The 26,722-nt window shown below is 38.0% G+C and overlaps 1 protein-coding gene and 2 pseudogenes across 1 annotated transcript; all 3 read left to right on the plus strand.

Annotated features, from left to right (window-relative positions):
• Positions 1-6,462: 6,462 nt before the first annotated feature.
• Positions 6,463-21,319, plus strand: LOC109187739 (annotated as a pseudogene).
• On the plus strand, positions 10,562-12,003 carry LOC109187746 (annotated as a pseudogene).
• LOC109187735 (trans-resveratrol di-O-methyltransferase-like) lies at positions 19,844-26,413 on the plus strand. Its single transcript, XM_019338037.1, has 3 exons — positions 19,844-19,849; positions 23,540-24,339; positions 26,104-26,413. The coding sequence occupies exons 2-3, from the start codon at positions 23,560-23,562 to the stop codon at positions 26,407-26,409; spliced, it is 1,086 nt and encodes a 361-aa protein (XP_019193582.1). The 5' UTR covers positions 19,844-19,849; positions 23,540-23,559; the 3' UTR covers positions 26,410-26,413.
• The last annotated feature ends 309 nt before the right edge of the window (positions 26,414-26,722 follow it).

The following is a 26,722-nucleotide window of genomic DNA, read 5'->3' on the forward strand; positions in this document are numbered from 1 at the left end:
GGGAACAAACTTCATTAAATCAAATGTTCAATACATTGCGGAGTAGAATTGAAATAAGTAAGAGGACCAGAATACGAACGAGTAGCCCTAGCTAAGGTATGGGCGACTATGTTCACTGATCGAGGCACAAAACAAAGAGACATAGAATCAAAGTCTCGTTGAATTTCCCGGCACTTGTTCAAAATACAACCCGTGTAAGTAAAGTCCGGCAAAGAGCTCTTAAAGAAATTGCATACCGTCTGGCAATCCGAAAACACTATAACCTTTGTAAGATTCAAATCCTTAGCCCACAACAAAGCTTCCTTAATCGCCATAGATTCCGCGAGGTGAGCATCATCTAGACAGTTCATAGGGCCATGGCGCGCTCCAAAAAACACCCCGTTTGAATATTTAATAAAAATTCCATAGCTAGCCTCGTGACTTTCTGGGAAAACAGCGGTATCTACGAAGATATTGATGAAGATAATGCAGCTAGATGATGAAGCCATCAGTAGATCATAGCAGACAGCAGCAGCTCAGCTCTAGCTTTCTTCCTTTTATAAGCCAAGGGCTCTTTTGTCTTTTCCTAGAGTTAGTTTTGTTAGTTGAGTTAGTTTTGTTAGTTACAACTACTCTAGGGCTTAAGTAGCCGGTTAATGCTTCTTCCTTCTGTAATAATTCACTCTGTACAACCCACAGCTCTTATGAGCTTTCTCTGCTTTGTAATGAATACACACCATCATTCCTAGATTCAAGCTCTCCGACATGGTATCAGAGCTTCACCGGAGCTACGCCGCAGCAGTTGTGATGGAGCCGGCCGGTGACAGAAACCACAATCAGACAGAGCAGGCAGGAGCCTCTACAAGCCAAATCCCATCGAGTTAGCATAATGATGAGTTTGAAGATCCCCTCTACTTACACGCTACTGAGAACCCTAATCTCAGTCTTGTGTCACCTCCCCTAACCGAGACCAATTACAATTCCTGGAGTAGATCGATGCGCATCGCATTGGAGGTGAAGAACAAATTCGGGTTTGTCAATGGAACAGTTCCAGTTCCAGAAGCTAATGATCCGAGATTGACGACTTGGAGAAGATGCAACCGTATTGTATGTTCTTGGATTCTGAGGTCTGTCAATCCAAGCATAGCAGAGAGCGTCATGTACTATGACAAGGCCATAGACATCTGGAATGCACTGCAGAAGAGGTATTCCCAATCTGATCCCCATAGAATCTCTGAAATTCAGACTGAAATTTTTAGAAATGTGCAAGGACAAATGACTGTGAATGAATACTTCACAAAAAGTAATGCCCTATGGCAGCAAATGAGTGCATTGAGGCCTCTACTCCTGTGCGAGTGTGTGCCAAGATGTTCATGCACTCTAATGAGTAGAATGCAGAAACAGAGGGAAGAGGACCAAGTGATCCGATTCTTGGAAGGGTTAAATGATGAATATGAGGCAATTAAATCTGGGGTGCTTGTTATGGACCCCATTCCAGAGATGGAGAAAGTGTTGAATATGACCTTGAAGATGGAAAGAAAGCTTAGAAGCTTAAACACCCAAAGATGCAGTGATTATGCTCAGTCCAATGCTGTTCTTGAAAGTCAGATCCAAATCCGGGAAGAACAATCTGTGGTAGCAGCTGCAACTTACAACAATAATAGAAAGAAATTTTCAAATAATGGGGGTAAGAATGTGCCCAAGTGCACTTATTGTAACATGCTTGGTCATACTGTTGATAAATGTTACAAGAAACATGGATTCCCACCTGGGTGGGTAGCAGGATACAAATCCAAGAACAAACAGCCACAAGATACACAACAACCATCAAGCTCAGCAGTTAGTCAGTTGAATGACACAGGCCTCTCAGCTGATCAATTCCAGAAGCTGGTATCCCTCCTTCAGAATCAAAACCATGGTGGTCAAGTGTTGAGTAATGCAGCTGTGACAGTAAACACCTCTGGAATCAAATCTGATTTCAAGAACTCTCTGGAAGGACAAAATGAAGGTAATTCTGCACCTAGAATTCATGTTAATGCTGTTCTTAATACACACTTAATATGGATATTGGATTCAGGAGCCACAGATCACATTGTGTGCTCATTGCAATTTCTTGATAAATATCACAAGATTGAGGGATTATCTGTGAAGTTACCTAATGGTGATATTGTCAGTGTTACTCACTTAGGGGAAATCAGGCTTGAAGAGAATATTTTGCTGACAAATGTGCTGTATATCCCATCCTTTACCTTTAACATCATATCTGCTAGTAGATTAACTAAGCAGTCTGGGTGCAAGATTGTGATAGATGCTGATTCATGTACTGTCCAGGGTCCACTTGGAACCAAGGTTGGTTTTGCTAGAGAAAAGGATGGCCTATATCTGATCAACAGTCCTCCTACTAAGAAGAATGCTCAACAAATTGTTGTAGATAACTCTCAATGTAATAGTGTGACAATAGAATTGTGGCATAATAGACTGGGACACTATCCCATTAATAAGATTTCCCTATTGGATGGAATAAAAGCTACTCCCTTACAGCAACAATGTGATTTTGTCTGTGATGCTTGCAATTTTGCTAAACATAAGAAGTCTATTTTTCCAGTTAGCACTTCTAAAGCTGAAAACTGTTTTGATCTCATACACATGGATGTATGGGGACCATTCTCTGTGGCTTCCCTCAAAGGTGAACATTATTTTTTGACCATAGTTGATGACTGCAGCAGATTTACTTGGTTACATATGATGAAAAGTAAATCTGAAGTCAAAAACATATTTCAAAATTTCTACAACTATGTGCTCACTCAATTCTCTGTTAAGATTAAGGTGATAAGAACAGATAATGGGACAGAATTCTTGATGAATGACTTCTATGCTGAGAGAGGCATAGTCCATCAGAAAACATGTGTATACACCCCTCAGCAAAATGGAATTGTAGAAAGGAAGCATCAGCACATTTTAAATGTTGCTAGATCTTTGAGGTTTCAATCTGGATTGCCCCTAGAATTTTGGGGACACTGTGTGATACATGCCTCTTACATCATCAATAGGTTACCTACTCATGTTCTTGCTGGAAGCACTCCTCTTAAACTATTGACAGGAAAAGATGCTGGCTATGAACATTTCAAAAGCTTTGGATGCCTTTGCTTTGGGGCCACTATTTCCCAGGGGAGGAACAAAATGCAACCAAGAGCAAGAAAGTGTGTTTTTTTGGGGTATCCAGCAAATGTGAAAGGATTTATACTCTATGATCTTATTGACAAAGTAACTTTCATTTCCAGAGATGTCAGATTTTATGAGCTCACATATCCCTTCAGGAAAACAGAAGGCCAAAGCTCAGATGAATGTGATGTTGACAGTCCCTCACTTCCTCTAATTCCCACTTCAACTGAAATTCCCCTCCCAGAGGCCTCACCAAATTCAGAAGCTCTGGAACCTGATGAAAGGACTCCCACTCACAGTGTCACCTCAGAAATTGGTGATGGAAACAGTCCCAGAGATATAAACCATCACAGCAGCAGTTCTGATGACAGTATGGCCAATGTTGATATGAGCATTGAGAGGTCTAGTGCCACAAATGATCACAGTACACAGCCTAGAAGATCAACTAGATTAAGGGTGGCTCCTCATAAGCTAAATGACTATTACTGTCACTCTATATTCAACACTGAAACAAGTAAGATATCTTCTCCTCATCCTATACAGAAGTTCTGTATATCTTCTATAGTCACACCTATGGAACCACATTCATATCATGAGGCTGTAAAACATGATGAATGGAGAAAGGCCATGGAATCTGAGATTGATGCCTTAGTTCAGACCAACACATGGATTTTGACAGACTTACCCACAGGAAAACTCCCCATTGGATGTAGGTGGGTATATAAAATCAAACATAAGTCTAATGGTACCATAGAAAGGTTTAAGGCAAGGTTGGTGGCTAAGGGATATACTCAACAAATGGGAGTGGACTACACAGAGACATTCTCTCCTGTTGCAAGGATGACTACTATCAAGACCTTCTTGGCAGTAGCAATTGCAAATAATTGGGCTATCCAGCAACTTGACATAAATAATGCTTTTTTACATGGTGATTTAGATGAAGAAGTCTACATGGTCCTACCTCCAGGCTTCAAAAGTGATAAGCCCAATCAAGTCTGCAAATTGCTTAGATCTCTATATGGATTGAAACAAGCCAGCAGACAATGGAATGCCAAGCTAACAAAGTCTTTACTAGCCTATGGCTTCCAGCAATCATCATCAGATCCTTCTCTATTCACCATGTCATCTAATAACTCATTCCTTGCCTTGCTTGTGTATGTAGATGACATACTTGTTGCAGGAACAAACACTGATCAGATAATGCAGCTAAAGCATATGCTAGATTCAACCTTTAGAATCAAGGATCTTGGGCAGCTTAACTATTTCCTAGGCCTGGAAGCAGTCAGAACAAGTACAGGATTGAATCTCTGTCAAAAGAAGTATGCATTGGAAATTCTAGATGAAAATGGATTTCTAGATGCCAAACCTGCCAAAACACCTTGCACTCCAGGAACTAGGCTTAACAACACTGAAGGCATACTTCTTGACAATCCTGAAATGTTCAGAAGATTGGTTGGCAAACTACTCTATTTAACCAACACTAGGCCTGACATCTCATATTCTGTGCAGCAATTAAGTCAATTTGTTGATAAACCAAGAAGCACACATTTGGTTGCAGCTCATAGGGTACTAAGATACATCAAGGCCTCACCTGGAAAAGGACTTTTCTATGCTTCCAACTCTGAACTTAAGCTACAAGCCTTTTCAGATTCAGACTGGGCTACATGCACAGAAACCAGAAAGTCTATAACAGGTTTTTGCATCTATCTTGGGAAGTCTCTCATCTCTTGGAAGACCAAGAAACAAGCTACCATCAGTAGATCATCATCTGAAGCTGAATACAGAGCTTTAGCTTCTACAGTGTGTGAAATCTAGTGGCTTTCATATCTTCTGGCAGATCTAAAAGCAAACAGCTGCACAGCCAGTCCCATTTCCTTGTTTTGTGATAACAAGTCTGCTATAGCCATAAGTGAGAACCATGTTTTTCATGAACGCACCAAACACATAGAGATTGACTGTCATGTGGTCAGACAAAAGGTGCAAGAAGGACTAATCAGGCTGATGAGCATTCCATCCCACAAACAGATAGCAGATGGATTCACCAAGGCATTGCCTATTCCATTGTTTGATTCTTTTCATACTAAGCTGGGACTTCAAGACCTTCATTCTCCAGCTTAAGGGGGGGGGGGTGATGAAGATAATGCAGCTAGATGATGAAGCCATCAGTAGATCATAGCAGACAGCAGCAGCTCAGCTCTAGCTTTCTTCATTTTATAAGCCAAGGGCTCTTTTGTCTTTTCCTAGAGTTAGTTTTGTTAGTTACAACTACTCTAGGGCTTAAGTAGCCGGTTAATGCTTCTTCCTTCTGTAATAATTCACTCTGTACAACCCACAGCTCTTATGAGCTTTCTCTGCTTTGTAATGAATACACACCATCATTCCTAGATTCAAGCTCTCCGACAGATATGCAAACTATCAATAGACAAGCCTTGATCCGTATGCTCGGAGGGTTGTCCGTCAACACCACCAACCTCGAATTCCGCCATCTGAGCCCACTCATGTAGAAGCCGAGCAACTTTAGCATGCACTTGCGCTGGCTGCCAAACCTTACGACTCCAAACTACCGCATTTCTCCCTTGCCAGATACTCCACCAGATAGCAATACATTTCAGCGTAACGGAAGTGTCAGGACTGGATAAGCAACCTATAAACCAGGCGGCAAAATCTTCAGAAAGATCCGGCAAGGTGACTGCTAAGTTCTGCCAGAGTGGGATGGTCTCGGAACATTTACATAATATGTGATGCAGCGTTTCCGGTGATTGTCTACATAACGGGCATATCACTTCAATCTCCACTCCTCTACTCTGCAGGGCAACCAACGTAGGAATAACTCCCTGGAGACAGCGCCACAGGAAGTTCTTCACGCAAGGTGGTACCTTCGCACGCCAAATATTCTTCCAACATGGATGAATCAAATTACTAGAACCAATCTGATCGGCAAGGAGTTTATAGCCAAGCTTCACTGAATACTGGCCTCTCAAATCTCCCTGCCAGCTCCACATATCCTTGAACTGAGTAGCAATTGGTATTTTAAGAATAAGAGCTGCATCTCTCGGACAAAAAACTGAGTTGACAAGCTGAGAATTCCATTCATTGGAGTCAGAGTCAATTAATGCACTGACTTTCATGTGTTGATGAATTATTTAGTTTAATGAATTAGATTGAATAGGATGAGTTAGGTATTTTGAATACGAATTAGGTAATTTGGTTTCAATTCACCATGTAGAGATGAGTTGGTAATTAAATGAAGCTACCTGTATGTCTATACTAACTGTCATATATATAATGGTAAGCTGCAAATGTTAGGCTATAAATATGGATGGATTGAAGACATGGGAATGCAAGAGGTAGCAGTATAAGCCTCTCCGATCCAATACATAGTGAAGCTAAAAATGGCATCCCTCCCACATATTGCAGAAAAAGATAGTGAAATTCTTGATGCTCAAACTCACATTTGGAACCACATCTTTAACTTCATCAATTCTGGTTCTCTCAAATGTGCAGTTCAGCTGGAGATACCAGACATCATCCACAAACACGGCCAACCCATGACCCTCACCCAGTTGGTGAATGCTCTCCCAATCAACAACGCAAAATCCACCCACCTTGCTCGCCTCATGCGCACATTAATTCATTCTGGCTTCTTTGTCATCACCAAGACCCAAGGGTCTGATGATGATGAAGGCTATGCCCTCGCCCCACCTTCCATCTACTCCTTAAAGACAACCCCTTGAGCATCAGACCTTTAGTGCTAGCTATGCTTGATCCCATTTTGACACAGCCATGGCACAATATCAGTGAGTGGTTTCAGAACGATGAGCCTAGGCCGTTTGATACGGTTCATGGGATGAGCTTATGGGACTATGCTGGTAAGGAGCCCAAGCTTAACCACTTATTTAACGACGGCATGGCCAGCGATGCCCTGCTAGTTATGAATGTGGTGATTAAGTATTGCAGTGAAGAGTTTGAGGGCTTGAATTCACTTGTTGATGTTGGTGGTGGCACTGGAACTGTGGCCACAACCATAGCTGGCGCTTTCCCACATCTTAAGTGCACTGTGTTTGATCTTCCGCATGTTGTCCACGGCCTGGAAGGTACTAGGAACTTAGACTATGTTGGAGGTGACATGTTCGCAGCCATTCCTCCTGCAGATGCTGTTTTACTCAAGGTAAATTCATGCATGATATCTCTTCATTTCGATACTTGGAAGTGTACACGAGGTGACCCCGGCCCCGCATTGTAATCTTAACTGACAAAGGACTACAAGTAACTAAATTAAACCTAAGTTATCTATAGATCAATCAAGAAGTTCAATAGGTCACTCCTGTGGAGAGTTGAATGAATTTGTAACCTTATAGTTACCAAATCAATAGGTTACCAATTTGAGTGGGTTGCTCATTCATTTCAATATAATTATTCTTATTATAATATGACTTTCTAGTGTAACATAAGTGTACGTTATGATGCATATATGTGCAGTGGATATTGCATGATTGGAGCGACGAAGAAAGCGTGAAAATATTGAAGAAATGTTAGGAATCAATTCCTAGCAAAGAAAAGGGAGGGAAGGTTATTATAATAGACATGGTGGTAGATGATAAGATAAAAGATGATAAGTCTATTGAAACTCAGATTTTCTTTGATATGTGGATGATGATTCAACTGACCGGAAGAGAGAGAACAGAGAAAGATTGGGCAAACCTCTTCTTTGAAGCCGGCTTTAGTGATTACAAAATAATTCCAATCTTGGGATTACGGTCTTTAATTGAAGCTTATCCTTGAGAGATGCATGATTTATCTTTCTATATGTGATTAGATAATAAGTATGTGATAAATATTAGTGGGATGATTCCTACAAATGTACGGTTGAATTTTAGATTATAAATTCTGAACTGCTAATAAGTTATTTAATTAAGTTTTTTTTTTTAATACTCTGTTGATCGCTAATAATAATCTTTGTTATATTTGCTTTTATGAAAATACATTTTTGCAAGGAAAAAGGAAGACTCTATTTTCAAAAAAAAAAAAAAGAATGAAGACTTTAGAAGCTATGTTTGGCAAACCTAGCTAAAACGGTAGCTGAAAGCTTAAAAGGAGCTTAAAGCTGAAAAACTATAAGCTAGGAGCTAAAAACTGAAAAGCTATAGGCTAGGAGTTGAAAACTGAAGAGTTGTTAAGCTAGCTGTTATGCCTGTAAGTGTTTGGTAAAATTAACTCTTAAAGCTTAAAAGCTATAAGCTAAAAACTGAAAAGCTATAGGTTAGGAGTTGAAAACTGAAGAGTAGTTAAGCTGGCTGTTATGCCTGCAAGTGTTTGGTAAAATTAACTTTTCGATAAGCTGATAAATGTATAAAGACAACAAAGGACATCTTCATAGAATTTAAATTAATTTTTTTACATATTAAAATTTAACATTTTGTCTTTAAAAAAGTCAACATCAACATTTTGAAATAAAATTGATAGTGGAGGAGAGGAGAGGGGAAGCCCCCAAAATGAAGGGCTAATACCCTTTATATAGGCACATGACTCATAGACTTTGACTCGTTCACTCTGATCAGGATCCGATCCGTTTGACAACGACCCGACTACATAACAAGAGCATGGACGTATAGGGAGATCAAAACCGAGATATATTTTGTATAAAAAATTATTAGCATAATCATGATCGAGCATCCCATAATGAAGTATCAATATTGTTGCGAATCTCCTTCATATAATAATAATAATAATAATAATAATAATAATAATAATAATAATAATAATTGCGGTGAACGTTGATAAAGGTGAAGAGAAAATGATTTTAATTGGGAAGGGTAAATGATATCATTTCTTTAAAGTAATAAGGACATGGATGAAAAAAAAAAGTTAGGAAGCTACTAGCTTATTTTGAAACGCTACCTAAGGTAGCGTTACAAAATAAGCTCTTATTTTAAACTACAAGCTTAATTTGTGAACATTATCAAACAGAGCTTATAGCTTTTTAGAGCCCAGATAGTGACATCATTGACTGTGTTCACATGCGCAAATTATGTTGTGGAGGACACGAGTCCAAAACGACGTTGTTTTCAGGAAAAACGCGGCATTCCAGTTAATTTTTTTTATTTTGTGATTTTGTCTCGCCGTTAACGGCGTTAACGACATTATTCGTTTGTGGCATTATGAATGTATAGTTATGGAATTATGAACGTACAGTTATGGAATTATGAATGTAAGTTATGAAATTATGAACACAAAGCTCTGACATTATGAACTTACAATTATGAACATAGAGCTCTAAAATTATGAACATAGAGCTCTAAATTTGTGAACATAGAGCTTCAAAAATTATATGAATGTACAGTTATGAAATTATGCATGTACAGTTATAGAATTATGAACACAGAGCTCTGACATTATGAACTTACAATATGAACATATAGTGATAAAATTATGAACATAGAGCTCTAAAATTGTGAACATAGAGCTTCGAAAAGTATGAATTTACAATTATTGAATTATGAATGTACAATTACGGAATTATGAATGTACAGTTATGGAAGTATGAATGTACAGTTATGGAATTATGAACACAGAGTTCTGACATTATGAACTTACAATTATAAACATATAGTGATAAAATTATGAACATATACTCATATAACCAAGCGGTCTGAAATAAAATAAAAAAAAAAAGTGAAAGATAACGGTGCCACTAGCGGCACCGTTACCATGTCCACAATGCATGCTGGACACGGGTCCATAGCATAACGATTGGTTCACATGTCTCACCAAGCAATCAAGCATCTTTTAATCAGCCCTTTCTCAAGAATCATATATACAATGATTATGTTTGCCAAACTTATAGATAGCGGAAAGCTAAAAAAACTATAAGTTGGAAGTTGAAAACTGAAGAGTTGTTAACTAACTTATTATATATGCTTAAAAATGTTTGGTAAAATTAACTTTTTGATAAATTAATAAATATAAAATGATTGAAAGGACATTTTTTTTATAAAATTTTAATGATATGATTATTATATTATTGTTTTTATATTATTAATGTGATTATTACTCAAGGTAAATTCATGCATGATATCTCATCATCATTTCAATAATATATATATATATATATATATATATATTATTCTTATTATTCTATCTTATTTTATCTGTCATCTGTCATATTTACTATTCACAATTCAAACAAATTATTTTTTCTTCTTATTTTCTTTAGTATTTTTTAAAAATAATTTTTTAACTTTAATAAGATTGAATAGGATGAGTTAGGTATACTTTGATTACATATTAGGTATTTTGATTACGAATTAGGTAATTTGGTTTCAATTCAAATCATCACGTAGAGATGAGTTGGTAATTAAATGAAGCTACCTGTATGTCTAACTGTCATATATATAATGGTAAGCTGCAATCTTTAGGCTATAAATATGTATGGATTGAAGACATGCGAATGCAAGAGGTAGCAGTATAAGCCTCTCCAGTGAAGCTAAAAATGGCATCGCTCTTACATATTGCAGAGAAAGATAGTGAAATTCTTGATGCTCAAACTCACATATGGAACCACATCTTCAATTTCATCAACTCCGTTTCCCTCAAATGTGCAGTTCAGCTGGAGATACCAGACATCATCCACAAACACGGCCAACCCATGACCCTCACCCAGTTGGTGAATGCTCTCCCAATCAACAACGCAAAATCCACCCAACGCATTAATTCATTCTGGCTTCTTTGTCATCACCAAGACCCAAGGGTCTGATGATGAAGGCTATGCCCTCGCCCCGCCTTCCATTCTACTCCTTAAAGACAACTCCTTGAGTATCAGACCTTTCGTGCTAGCTATGCTTGATCCCATTTTGACACAGCCATGGCACAATATCAGTGAGTGGTTTCAGAACGATGAACCCACGCCGTTTGATACGGTTCATGGGATGAGTTTATGGGACTATGCTGGTAAGGAGCCCAAGCTTAACCACTTATTTAACGACGCCATGGCTAGCGATGCCCGGCTAGTTATGAATGTGGTGATTAAGTATTGCAGGGGAGTGTTTGAGGGCTTGAATTCAGTTGTTGATGTTGGTGGTGGCACTGGAACTGTGGCCACAACCATTGCTGACGCTTTCCCTCATCTTAAGTGCACTGTGTTTGATCTTCCGCATGTTGTCCAAGGCCTAGAAGGTACTAAGAACTTAGACTATGTTGGAGGTGACATGTTCACGTCCATTCCTCCTGCAGATGCTCTTTTACTCAAGGTAAATTCATTCATGATATCTCTTCATTTCGATACCTGGAAGTGTACACGATGTGACCTGCATTGTAATCCTAACTAGCAAATAACCACAAGTAGTTAAACCAGTCTAAGTTATCCATAGATCAATCAAGAAGTCCAATAGGTCACTCCTGTGGAGAGTTGAATGAACTTGTAACTTTATAGTTACCAAGTCAATAGGTTATTTCCAATTTGACTAGGTTGCTCATTCATTTTAATATAATTATTCTTATTATAATATGACTTTCTAGTGTAACATAAGTAGTGTACGTTACGATGCATATATGTGCAGTGGATATTGCATGATTGGAGCGATGAAGAAAGCGTGAAAATATTGAAGAAATGTAAGGAATCAATTCCCAGCAAAGAAAAGAGAGGGAAGGTTATTATAATAGAAATGGTGGTAGATGATATCATCAAAGATGATAAGTCTATTGAAACTCAGATTTTCTTTGATATGTTGATGATGATTGAACAGACTGGAAGAGAGAGAGCAGAGAAAGATTGGGCAAAACTCTTCTTTGAAGCCGGCTTTAGTGATTACAAAATAATTCCAATCTTGGGATTACGGTCCTTAATTGAAGCTTATCCTTGAGAGATGCATGATTGATCTTGCTATTATGCTATATGTGATTGAATAATAAGTATGTGATAAATAATAGTGGGATGATTCCTACAAATTTACGGTTGAATTTTAGATTATAAATTCTGAACTGCTAATAAGTTATTTAATTAAGTTTTTTTTTTTTTTAATACTCTGTTGATCGCTAATAATAATCTTTGTTATATTTGCTTTTATGAAAATACATTTGCAAGGAAAAAGGAAGACTCTATAATAATGACAAAAAGAATAACCTGTTTCAAAAAACAAACAAACCAACAATTTAGTTAAAAAAATTTAAACTGTCCAAAGAATGTTTCGACCAATTTTACTTAGTGGTCGGAAATTACGACCACTTTAACCCTCCGTCGAAAAAATGAAAAAAAGTCACCGTTTGTGACCAAATTTTGGGTGGTCGGAAAAATGCTAATTTCCAGCCGTATATATTATTGTGTGTATGTTATGTTTTTTTTTTTTGTTTTTTAATTTGTATTTCAAAATTTGATTATTTTTTGGGATGAATTATTGTTATTAAATATTAAAGTACAATCGGTATATAGTGCGCCCTAGGCGTAAAATGACGTCGTTTTTATAAGTTATGTGGAGTTGACGCGACGTATAGTACACCATTCCGTCTGTTCAATTCCGTTATAATTTTTTTTTAACACTTGTGTTTATGTGTATTCTGTTAAGATTTTGTGTGTATTATGTTAAGAGTTTGTGTTTTATGTTAATAGTTTATGTGTCTTATATGTTAAGAGTTTATGTGTATTATGTATTATGTTAGCTTATGCATGTGTATTATGCTAGGAGTTTATGCGTATTCTACTATACAATTCTGTATATCGGAAACATGGATTTTTTTAAAAGTTAACGGCATAAACGGGAAACAACGTCGTTTTGGCCAAGGCACACGATATAATTTGCCATTTAAGTGTGCATACCTTGTGTATACTTTAGTTATTTACTTATTTTGATGAATTAAGTGCTTTGATTAGCCAAACACTTGTGCTCAGATGACATGTAGTGACATTTTCAATGTGGGAGGTCATGAGATTGAGTCTCTGTGGCGGCTCACCCGAATTAGGTAGCGGGCCGCCGTTTGATATTTAAGTATATAGGCATATAATTGCATGACGACATAAATTTGTAAAATAAGACATACAATAATTTCATGCCTGGAAGATCCTTATGTTAGGTCTCGAGTTGTGCAGCATGATGAGAATATGATGGTAAGCTCTCTTATTGATGTTGATACTCAACACTGGAAAGTAGATCTTCTCTCTACTATTTTTAACCATCGTGATGTTGAGCTTATCCTGAAGCTACTGGTGGCTAGCCAATTCGAGGATCAATGGTGTTGGAGAGGAGATGTCCGAGGCTTATATGCTGTCAAGCATGGTTACCGTCTCTTGGGAGGGGAGCATGTTGATGTTGATACAGCCTCTTTGTAGACAATCTCCACTCTCCAGAATCTATCAGGCATATTTTATGTGATTGCATGCTTGTTGCTCCTCTTTGGCAGAATCTGTCACATATTTCCTTACCAGCTGCTGAGATTGAGTTTGATGAATGGCTAGCATGTTGGTTATTAGATGGTGATGCTGCGCTGAAGTTGAAGCTTGTGGCAACGTTGTGGTGTATTTGGTGCGAGCTGTGTTGTGAAGTTGGAGCAGAAGGATTGAAGATAAAGAGGAAAAAAAGGGAATTGATTAACTACCAAAAAGGAAGCTCAACATGAGCTTATATACAGAGTACAGAGATAAGAAAGAAGCAGTTATAACTGCCAAAAGCGTATACTAAAGACGTCTACCAAGCGCGTCTACGAAAGGTGTCTACCAAAGACGTCTATCAAACGCGTCTACCAAAGGCGTCTACCAAAGACGTCTACCAAGCGCGTCTTCTTCATTCTGTTGCTGCACTTGATGTTAAGCTGTCATTCTTATCTCCTGAGAGCCCCCCTCAAGCTGGATTGTATATGTTGAGCAATCCAAGCTTGGAAACATAGCTGTAGAAGGTGCTGGGACAGTGAGCCTTGGTGAGGATGTCTGCCAATTGATTTGCAGAGCTAACATGGAAGAGTTTGATAACTCCTTTGTGAGATTTCTCTCTGACTAGATGGCAGTCAATTTCAATGTGCTTCGTACGCTCGTGGAACACCGGATTCTCAGTTATTGCTATGGCAGATTTACTATCACAGTAGATAGCTGTAGGAATGGCAGGGTGCACTCCAAACTCAGCAAGCAAATAAAGCAACCATTGCACTTCACATGTAGTAGAAGCCAGAGCTCTATATTCTGCCTCTGAAGAAGACTTAGAAATGGTGGCTTGCTTCTTAGATTTCCATGAAATCAAAGCCTCTCCCAGGAAAACACAGAAACCTGTTACTGACTTCCTGGAATCAACACAAGCTCCCCAATCTGCATCAGAGAAAGCCTTCAACTGCAAGTCAGATGAAGCTGGAAAGAACAATCCTTGTCCAGGGGCACCCTTGATGTATCTCAATACCCTATGAGCTGCCTGTAGATGTAGATTAGTGGGACTGTCTAGAAATTGAGCCAGTTGTTGTGTGGCAAAACTGATGTCAGGTCTTGTGATGGTAAGATACAAGAGCTTGCCAACTAGCCTTCTGTATGGAGTAGTGTCATCAAGTAGATCTCCCTCATTTTTGCTGAGTTTATGAGAAGGAACTGTGGGGCTGTAAACAGGTTTAGAGTCACTGAAACCTGTTTCCTCTAATAGTTCAAGAGCATACTTCCTTTGTGACACTGCAACTCCTTTCTTTTGCCTTGCTATCTCCAAACCCAAAAAGTATTTTAAGGATCCTAGATCCTTGATCTGAAAACTGTCATTAAGCTGCCCCTTGATTTGTTTAATTAGATTCAAATCACTGCTGGCCACCACTATGTCATCAACATAAACCAATAGTGCCACAAAGGATGAGCCTTTACCTTTGGTAAACAAGGAATTATCTGGAACTGATTGCTTAAACCCCATTTTCTGCAAAGCAACACATAACTTGGTGTTCCATTGTCTGCTAGCCTGTTTTAGACCATACAAGGATTTGTTTAACTTACAGACTTGACCATCCTTTTGTCCTGCAACTCCAAGAGGGAGTTCCATGTACACATCTTCTTCCAAATCCCCATTAAGGAAGGCATTATTCACATCCATTTGATGAAGATGCCAACCCTTTGCAGCTGCTATAGCTAAGAGAGTCCTGATAGTGGTCATCTTGGCCACTGGACTAAAAGTGTCAAGATAGTCAATGTCAAGAGTTTGGGTGTATCCCTTAGCCACAAGCCTTGCTTTGTATCTGTCAATGGTTCCATCAGCCTTGTGCTTGATTTTGTACACCCATCTACATCCAATAGGCTTCTTAGATGGTGGCAGATCAACTAGAATCCAAGTCTGATTCTTTTGCAAAGCATCAATTTCTTCTTGCATAGCTTTTCTCCAACACTCATGTTTTGTTGCCTCCTTGTAGGATTTAGGTTCAGTAGTGCATGACACATTCATGATAAAGGACTGAAAGGATGGAGAGAGTTTATCATAGCCTACAACTGTGGAGATATCATGAGGAGATGTTCTTACCCCAGAAGTGTGACAAACATAGTCCTTCAAGTAGACAGGAACCTGCTTATGTCTAGTGGACTTTCTGGCAGGTTGTTGTTGTGGCCTTTGGGGAGAAGGACTGAATGTTTGTTCAGGTGGAGCATGGTTTGATTCTTCAACAGAAACTGTGTGCTCAGAATGGTGATGGTTGTGATTCTGTTCAGAGGTATGCTCAGGACTTCTATCAGACTGATAACAGATTTGTGGCTCATCAGAAACTGTGTTGTCAGTCAGGGCAGGAAGGATGATCTCAGAAAACTTGCTCTTCTCAGGATTATCAACAAGCTGAAAGGGGAAGATGTGCTCATAAAAGGACACATCTCTAGACATAAACACATGCTTGGAATGAAGATCATACAATTTGTAACCTTTAGTACCATTAGTGTATCCAAGAAAAACACACTTTCTAGCTCTTGGATCAAATTTTGACTTGGGACCCAAGGTGGCAGCATAAGCAAGGCAACCAAAAATTTTCAAGTGATGGTACTGTGGTGTCTTATGGAGGAGGACTTGATACGGTATCTGATTATTTATAGCATTAGAGGGCAGTCTATTTATAATGTAGGCTGCATGTAACACACACTCTCCCCAAAAATATTCTGGTAAGTTGGCCTGAAACCTCAGTGCCCTAGCAGTAGACAAAAGATGTCCATGCTTCCTTTCAACCCTGCTATTTTGTTGTGGGGTGTAGGTACAGGAAGTCTGATGAAGTATCCCTTTTTGGTTAAAGAACTCAGCCATATCAAATTCTAATCCATTGTCTGTTCTAATGCACTTAACATGTGACTCAAACTGGATCTCAACCATACTGCAGAAACTTCTAATCAGATCTCTAGTTTCAGACTTTCTCTTCATCAAGTAGACCCATACTGCCCTACTATGATCATCTAGTATAGTAAGAAAGTATTGATGCCCCTGAAGAGAAGCAACTCTGTAGGGTCCCCAAATATCCATATGTAACAAGTCAAAGCAGGCAGCGGAAATAGAGTCACTAGAACAGAAAGGCATTCTCTTTTGCTTAGCAAAATGACAAGACTCACAAACCAGATCTTTATTCATGTAAATTGTGGGATCCACCTTATTCAAACATTGTAGCTTAGAATAGGAAGCATGCCCTAATCTATCATGCCACAAAGCACATTTATTCATACTTGAACTAACAGTGTGTACATAAATGGAACTAGCAGGAAAAACCAAATAGTACAGCCCATTCTGAAGTTCAGCTTTTCCAATCATCTTCCCATGGACAGCATCCTGTATTATGCACTGGTTATTATGTAACTTCATGGTGCAATTGGAACCCTTAATGAAAGCCCCCACAGAAATCAAATTATAATAGAATCCAGGAATATATAAAGCATTGTGCAGAGTGAACTCATCAGATAAATGAACATTTCCAATGCATGAAATGGCAACTTGTTGTCCATTGGGTAGTCTGACATGCATGTTGTGGACTTTCCTGGGACTGGTTAATAGATCCATATGGCACACAATGTGGTGAGTAGCACCACTGTCTAATATCCATACATTCTTATTGTGGCTAGCAGATTCAAGGGAAGAGTTAGTACCTTCCATCTGATTAGCAGAGATAGTATTAACATGTATATTCAGATCAAGAGGAGTGCTGTTGATTGGAGATCCCTTCTCTCCATGTGACTTCTGGACCTGCACAAATTCCAGAAATTTCTTAAAGTCATCTTGAGTAAAGGATATACCTCCATTAGAGTTTGACTGCTGAATCCCCAATGACCCCTGAGTATTATTCACATGCCCTTGATTCTTTGGTCTTGGTTTCCACCCAGGTGGATAACCATGTTTCTTGTAACACTTATCCTCTGTGTGTCCTGTGAAACCACAGAAGGTGCATATGGCTTTCTTATTTCCTCCTGTGAACTTCTTATAATTCTGTTGTCCATTATTTGTTCTGCTAGCCATAAAAATACTCCCTGCTGCACTATTTTCTCCAGATTGAGACAATTGACTGCCAAAACCAGTGGAAACCATGTTAAACTGCCTCTCCTGCTGTGCTATCATGGAGTAGGCTTCACTGACTTCCGGCAATGGCTTCATCAACATAATTTGGTTTCTTGCACCTGTAAATCTGTCATGAAGTCCAATCAAAAATATGGACAGTTTATCCTTCTCCATCTGATCATTGATCTCATCAATTTTCCTCCCACATTCACACCTATTACCACAATTGCAAAACATGAGCGGTCTGAGTATGTGTAGTTCGTCCCACAATAACTTCTGTTGAGTGAAATACTCATTCAAGGAGCTATCTCCTTGCTTAGATTGATAGATTTCGCATTTGATTTCCGCAATTCGAAACAAATCCTGTTGGCTGAACCTCTTTCTTAGGTCATTCCATACTCCATACGCTGTGTCGATCCAGAGGACACTCCGACCGATCATCGGTGATAAGGATCGAACTAGCCAAGTGACAACCATATTGTTACATCGCTCCCAATAGGGATATCTGCGATCATCTTTAGAAGGTTTAGTGATGGTGCCGTCCACAAAAACGAGCTTATTCTTGCACGACAGCGCCATAGACACAGCCCTAGCCCAAGGATGATAGTTTGGGCCTTCTAATGGTGTGGATACCAGCTCTAAGGCTGGACTTTCATTGGCATGCATGAAATACGGATTCGATTGTGCTTGGGAATCGAGAGATACCTCAGTAGTGTTTGACGCACTCGGAAGAGTTGGAGAAGCAGGTGTTGGCGCCGGACTTCCAATCGCCGGTCCTCCTGTTGTATTATCGATCGGAGTTGTCCGATTGCCGATTGACGGCCACGCTGCCATGGTAGTTCCTCTTCTAAACGGAGACTCCTCACAGGAGCTCTGATACCATGTTGTGAAGTTGGAGCAGAAGGATTGAAGATAAAGAGGAAAAAAAGGGAATTGATTAACTACCAAAAAGGAAGCTCAACATGAGCTTATATACAGAGTACAGAGATAAGAAAGAAGCAGTTATAACTGCCAAAAGCGTCTACTAAAGACGTCTACCAAGCGCGTCTACGAAAGGTGTCTACCAAAGACGTCTATCAAACGCGTCTACCAAAGGCGTCTACCAAAGACGTCTACCAAGCGCGTCTTCTTCATTCTGTTGCTGCACTTGATGTTAAGCTGTCATTCTTATCTCCTGAGAAGCTGAGAGAAACGAGGCTGTATGGAACCAAAAAACATGGCATATTCCAACGGTAGAGATGAGGATTTCCAAAACTGTTTTGAGCTGGTTGAATTGGCCAATACGGTGCATGGGAATGCTAATAATCATGCTACTGTAGCTCAGGAGGCTTTGGTTCCAGATGAAGGCTACATTGTTTCAGTAGATGCGGCATTCCATCCAGAATTGGAACAAGCTAGTTATGGTGTGGTTATAAAGGATCACCATGGCGGCTAAAAATGGTTCTATCCCAAGTTTCATCTAGCGGAACCTGTTGCTATTAAGGAAGCACTGTCATGGGTAAAGGTGGTTTGCAATCTGCTCAATAATCCTCAGACTGGTCTTTCTTTTGCAGGTTGTATTATTAGTGAATGTCGTGACTATAAACGATACTTTGATTCAATATCTTTTAAGTTTGTGCCTAGATCAGTGAACAAAGCTGCTCACGAATCAGTATACAAGACATAAATTCGTGAAATAAGACACAATATTTTTTGTGTTATACAACTACTAACCAATTTCAGGTACAGAATCTTTACGCTTAACATACAGAATTTCGTAACATAATGTATAGAAAACGCATAACACGATGTACAGAAACATGCTTTACAGTAAATAAAAAAAATTAAAAAAAAAAAAAAACTCTGTAACACGAATTGAAATACAAACAGTCTCCGTTAAAATTAAAGTTCAAAACGATGTCGTATAGAATTAGGGCTCACGGTGCACTGTAAATCCAAGTCCATGGTATAACGATTGTGCAGTGTAGATCCTGGTCCACGGTATAACGATTGTATGATGAGTTAGGTATACTTTGATTACACATTAAGTATTTTGATTACGAATTAGGTAATATGGTATCAATTCAAATCACCTTTATAAACGACGTGTCCATCCTCGAGTATCCATAATTTATGTAGTGATGATCGAGTTGGCAATTAAATGAAGCTACCTGTATGTCTAACTGTCATATAATGGTAAGCTGCAATTTTTAAGCTATAAATATGGATGGATTGAAGACATGGGAATGCAAGAAGTAGCAGTATAAGCCTCTCCAGTACATAGTGAAGCTAAAAATGGCATCGCTTCCACATATTGCAGAGAAAGATAGTGAAATTCTTGATGCTCAAACTCACATATGGAACCACATCTATAACTTCATCAATTCTGGTTCCCTCAAATGTGCGGTTCAGCTAGAGATACCAGACATCATCCACAAACATGGCGGACCCATGACCCTCACCCAATTGGTGAATGCTCTCCCAATCAACAACGCAAAGTCCACCCACCTTGCTCGCCTCATGCGCACATTAATTCATTCTGGCTTCTTTGTCATCACCAAGACCCAAGGGTCTGATGATGAAGGCTATGCCCTCGCCCCGCCTTCCATTCTACTCCTTAAAGACAACCCCTTGAGCGTAAGACCTTTCTTGCTAGCTGTGCTTGATCCCATTTTGACAAAGCCATGGCACAATATCAGTGAGTGGTTTCAGAACGATGACCCCACGCCGTTTTATACGGTTCATGGGATGACCTTATGGGACTATGCTGGTAAGGAACCCAAGCTTAACCACAATTTTAACGAAGCCATGGCCAGCGATGCCCGGCTAGTTATGAATATGGTGGTCAAGTATTGCAGGGTAGTGTTTGAGGGGTTGGATTCAGTTGTTGATGTTGGTGGTGGCATTGGAACTGCAGCAAAGATCATTGCTGACGCTTTTCCTCATCTTAAGTGCACTGTGTTTGATCTTCCGCATGTTGTCCATGGCTTGGAAGGGACTAAGAACTTGGACTATGTTGGAGGTGACATGTTCGCGTCCATTCCTCCTGCAGATGCTCTTTTACTCGAGGTAAATTCATGCATCATATCTCTTCATTTCCATACCTGAAACTATGAAAGTGTACACCAGGTGACTCCGCATTGTAATCCTAACAGGTCACTCCTGTAAAGAGTTGAATTTATAACCTTATGATTATCAAGTAAATAGGTTGACCAATTTGACTGGGGTTACTCATATCATTCATTTCAATATAATTTTTGTTATTGTAATATGACTTTCTAGTGTAACATAAGTGTACGTTATTGATGCATATATGTGCAGTGGACATTACATAATTGGAGCGACGAAGAAAGTGTAAAAATATTGAAGAAATGTAAGGAATCAATCCCCAGCAAAGAAAAAGGAGGGAAGGTTATTATAATAGACATGGTGGTAGATGATAAGATACAAGATGATAAGTCTATTGAAACTCAGATTTTCTTTGATATGGTGATGATGATTCTACTAACCGGAAAAGAGAGAGCAGAGAAAGATTGGGCAAAACTCTTCTTTGAAGCCGGCTTCAGTGATTACAAAATAATTTTAATTTTGGGATTAAGGTCTTTAATTGAAGTTTATCCTTGAGAGATTATTGATCTTATTATACTTGATTAGATAATAAATATGTGATAAATAATAGTGGGATGATTCCTACAAATGTACGGTTGAATTTTAGATTAGAAATTCTGAACTGCTAAGTTATTTAATTAAGTTTAAAAAAATAAAAAATAAAAATAAAAATAAAAAACAACTCTGTTATGTTGATCGCTAATAATAATCTTTCTTATATTTGCTTTTTTAAAAATACATTTGCAAGTAAAAAGGAAGAATCTATAATAATAACAAAAAGAATTACATGTTTCAAAAAAAAAAAAAAAAACAAAAACAAAAAAAACAAAACAAAAAGAATAACCAAATAAATTGGAATATAATCTTCTGTGACTCAATCCTAAGACATTCTGATGCAACATATGTCTCTAGAGAATGATACTTGTGTTTGATGAGGAAGTAACACTTTTATTAGAGAAAAAAATGAATTAAAATTTTGACTTATCAATTTTTTAAAATATTAATCAAAATATGTTACAACAATATGTAATAAAATAGTGCAAATTTTCTTTATTATGTATACAATTATACATCAAACATTAAAAAAAAAAAAAAAAAAAAAAAGATTTCGTGGCCCACCGTTAATCCAACAAATTGGGGCAAAAGATATAAGTGGAATACAAAAATCAGACACAAAATTTGACAAGTTACTATTAATAGATCAGAATTGCTGAATATATATATATATATATATATATATATATATATATATATATATATATATATATATATATATATGCATTCAAAATATGCACTCCGTATTCGTAATAAATAAATAATTGAATAGATAACGTATACTCAATCTATATGTTGCTGAGATGAATAAAAACATATGATAGGCTGACGGTAATGTAACCCGATAAAGAATTAAAGATGAGCCAGAGATATGCATAGATTAATTAACAACACAAACCATGATTTTTTTTTTTTTAGCGTAAACTAATCCCTTGTCCGTTTAATGGTGCAGGTCCATCCGATTAATTTTCATTCGTTCTCGAAGGTACAAGAGATGACATAAGAAGAATCATCACTTGTGGAAATCAAACTCAAGTTATCGCAACACTTCTGGAAATTATGGAATTTTCGACCACCTGAAAGTGATCTTTAATTAAATCGAAAGCCTTGTTCCGACCACTTTTGGTATCCGGAAAAACCTTTGTTGCTATTTCCGATCACTTTTTGCTTTCAACTTGATTTAAGATCACTTTCAGGTGGTCAGAAATTCCATAATTTCCAATAGTGCAAAATTCTTCTTAGAGAGCTCATTTACTACTTGAGCTATCCCGTTGGGTTACAATACAAACCATAATTGAATGTGTATATATAATTGAGATGATGAGAATATAAAAAATGCAATGCAAGTAGCAAAAGTAGTATAAGCTAGCTAGTTGAAAATAGGGATGGCATTGCAGGAGATGAATGAGATTGTTGGTTTCTCTATATATTTGAGTTAAATTATGATTCTTCTCTCATTGTATATAGATACCTGTAATTTGTATATCTTTGTAATATCTCATTCAATATAACTCTTACAGTTCTCATCTCCAAACTTACATATAGAACCAACAAATTTTCAACTTCATAAATTCATCTTCTCTCAAATGTGCAATTCAGCTAGGCAAACCAGACGTCATTCACAGACATGGTCGACCCATCACGCTTGAAGAGCTAGTTGACACCCTCGCTATCAACAAGGCAAAAGCCCACCACCTTGGCCACCACTTGTGAATCCAATTTTATGTTCACAGGTTTTGAGTAATTCTGGGAGTAATTCGTAAAAGAAAAAAGGATTTCGCACTTCGCAGATCTAAGGAGTAAATAGATGCTAATATCGAAATGACTGAATTGTCCATCTATTAAACACCAAATGAACAAAATAACAAAGGAATGACTAAATTCAACAATAACACAAAAATCTGGGATGAGACTACATTAAGTCACCAAAATTGTTTAAGACGAAATTGAGAAAAATAATTATAAGTGAGGACCATTTTGAGTATTAACTCAAACAGTATGTATAACTTTCATTTTCATTCTTTCTGTCTAATCTCATGACCGAAACACACCCTAAATATAAAAATGACAATATAATCATTTGTGCAAATAATGTAGTATTAAATTTATAAAAATAAAAATAAATTGTCCATAGTACGTACATCGATCCTCGAATAAATTAAAATCCTACTACTGTAAATTATTAAATGAAGCTCCGTACCTGTATGTCTAACTGTCATAATGGTAAGCTGCAAATTTTAGGCTATAAATATGGATGGATTGAAGACATGGAAATGCAAGAAGTAGCAGTATAAGCTCTCCAGTACATATAGTGAAGCTAAAAATGGCATCGCTTCCACTTATTGCAGAGAAAGATAGTGAAATTCTTGATTCTCAAACTCACATATGGAACCACATCCTCAATTTCATCAACTCTGGTTCCCTCAAATGTGCAGTTCAGCTGGAGATACCAGACATCATCCACAAACACGGCCAACCCATGACCCTCACCCAGTTGGTGAATGCTCTCCCAATCAACAACGCAAAATCCACCCACCTTGCTCGCCTCATGCGCACATTAATTCATTCCGGCTTCTTTGTCATCACCAAGACCGAAGGGTCTGATGATGAAGGCTATGCCCTCGCCCCGCCTTCCATTCTACTCCTTAAAGACAACCCCTTGAGCATCAGACCTTTCGTGCTAGCTATGCTTGACCCCATTATGACACAGCCATGGCACAATATCATTGAGTGGTTTCAGAACGACGACCCCACGCCGTTTGATACGGTTCATGGGATGACCTTATGGGACTATATATATGCCCGTAAGGAACCAAAGCTTAACCACTTGTTTAACGACGCCATGGCCAGAGATTCCCGGCTAGTTATGAATGTGGTGATTAAGTATTGCAGGGGAGTGTTTGAGGGCTTGAATTCACTTGTTGATGTTGGTGGTAGCACTGGAACTGTGGCCACAATCATCGCTGACGCTTTCCCTCATCTTAAGTGCACTGTGTTTGATCTTCCGCATGTTGTCCAAGGCCTGGAAGGTACTAAGAACTTAGACTATGTTGGAGGTGACATGTTCGCGTCCATTCCTCCTGCAGATGCTCTTTTAATCAAGGTATATTCATGCATGATATCTCTTCATTTCGATACCCCGCATTGTAATCCTAACTGGCAAATGACTACAAGTAAGTAAACTAGTCTAAGTTACCTATAGATCAACCAAGAAGTCCAATAGGTCACTCCTATGAAGACTTCAACTTGTAAGTTGTAACCTGAAAATTGATTTTGGTGGTGAAGTTTAGTGAGTATCGTCCTCAAGGGAATTAAAGTAATGAGGGGTTAAGCACGGGTTCATACAGTGTTTGAAAGCTAACCAATAGATATTTGAATATTGCATGTTCAAACAATCTATAATGAAAACAAGTGAATTAAAAGATAATAGATGAAAGAGAGAGATTTGAACCAAACAACCTTGCATAGAATACCTTGTGTGGTCTAAAGTTTAAGTTATGCAATTCCTAATGACAAACTTGGGGAAATGGTATAAGTGTCAACGTCACCCTCGTGATCAATTGGACTATCATCAACTAATCCGAAGTCTCATTCTCATGGCAACTTGGCTAGATGAGGCAATTCAACAAACACTTTGCGTGCTCATTTCCTTCAAACTCTTTTTTCTCAAAGGATAGTAAGAGATATGACATATATGGCTATGGTGTAGCCTTATTCTCATAAGTGAAACACCAATTCCAAATGTCATCTCTTGCATAAATTGGCCATAATTATGAAAGAGTCAATTCAATTTCATCCAATTCATAACCAATTAAGTTCAACATGAAGGCAATACAAAATCTAATTTATGTAATTCAATTCACATTGGCATCTATACAATAGAGTTCAATTCAAATCCCTAGATATGTTACACTACTCATAATTGAAATGTAAAACTAGAAGCAATTGAAGTAATAAACATGGAATTCAAAAGTTCAAGTAATATAAATGCAAAAATATAAAATGGAGAACTTAACTTGATGATTAAATTGAAAGAAATAATCTGAAAATTGATGTGAATTTACAATTGCAAGGGTTAAATCTTCCTCTCAATCTTCCACTAGATTATGGATTACAAGTTTTGAAGGGTTTTAAGATGGATATGTGGAGAGAAGACTAGAGGGAGAAGTCAGAAATTGAAATATAAATACAAAATAATCACTTCGAGGTATTTATAGCTTGAAGTTCGCGCCAAACCGCAGTGTACTGGACAAGGAGTCATGGTGGGACCCACCGTGAGTCTCAATGATCAGATTCTGATCAACACACTCATGCTGACACTCACGGTGTGACTGACAACATGATGAGTTCAGTGATCAGAATCTTATCAACACACTCATGCTGAGACTCACACCGTGAGTCCCAACGTGAGTCTCCTGATCAGAGAATCAGCCACGTACTCATGCTGGCACTCACGGTGTGAGTGTCAGCATGAGTCCCTCTAAATGACATTCACGCTATCATTTTGCTTCTTCGTTCTCCGGTGTGCCTTCAGGTGCTTCCCTTGTGCTTTTTAAGCCTCGTTTCTCCCAAGATTAGCATCATTTCATACTTGCTTGCACTATTTCTCAATTTTTTCTTTCTTCAATCAAGATACACCAAATTTGCATTGTTGCACCATTATTTACCTAACATTTGAGCCAAAAGCAAAGCATAAATGATCACAAATATAAGGCTATTTCATAGTAGCATATCATAACCTTATAGTTACCAAGTCAATAGTAACCAATTTGACTGGGGTTGCTCATTCATTTCAATATAATTATTCTTATTATAATATGACTTTCTAATGTAACATAAGTGTACGTTTTGATGCATATATGTGCAGTGGGCATTGCATGATTGGAGCGACGAAGAAACCGTGAAAATATTGAAGAAATGTAAGGAATCAATTCCCAGCAAAGAAAAGGGAGGGAAGGTAATTATAATAGACATGGTGATTGACACAGTGATGAGAAATGACGAAAAATCAATTGAAACTCAGATTTTGTTTGATATGTTGATGATGATTCAACTGACCGGAAGAGAGAGAACAGAGAAAGATTGGGCAAAACTCTTCTTTGAAGCCGGCTTCCGTGATTACAAAATAATTCCAATCTTGGGAGTAAGGTCCTTAATTGAAGCTTATCCTTGAGAGATTATCGATCTTGCTATATGTGATTTGATAATAAATATGTGATAAATAATAGTGGAATGATATTATTGATCTTGCTATATGTGATAAATAATAGTGGGATGACTCCTACAAATGTACGGTTGTATTGTAGATTATAAATTCTGTACTGCTAAGTTATTTAATTAAGTTTTTTTTTTTTTTTAAATACTCTGTTGATCGCTAATATTATTTAATTAAGTTTTTTTTTTTTTTTAAATACTCTGTTGATCGCTAATAATATAATAATTTTTGTTATATTTGCTTTTTTGAATAGCATCTGACATGACATCTA

The sequence above is a fragment of the Ipomoea nil genome, unplaced genomic scaffold (genome assembly GCF_001879475.1).
Source record: "Ipomoea nil cultivar Tokyo-kokei standard unplaced genomic scaffold, Asagao_1.1 scaffold1421, whole genome shotgun sequence".
In the NCBI taxonomy this organism is placed as follows: Eukaryota; Viridiplantae; Streptophyta; class Magnoliopsida; order Solanales; family Convolvulaceae; genus Ipomoea; species Ipomoea nil.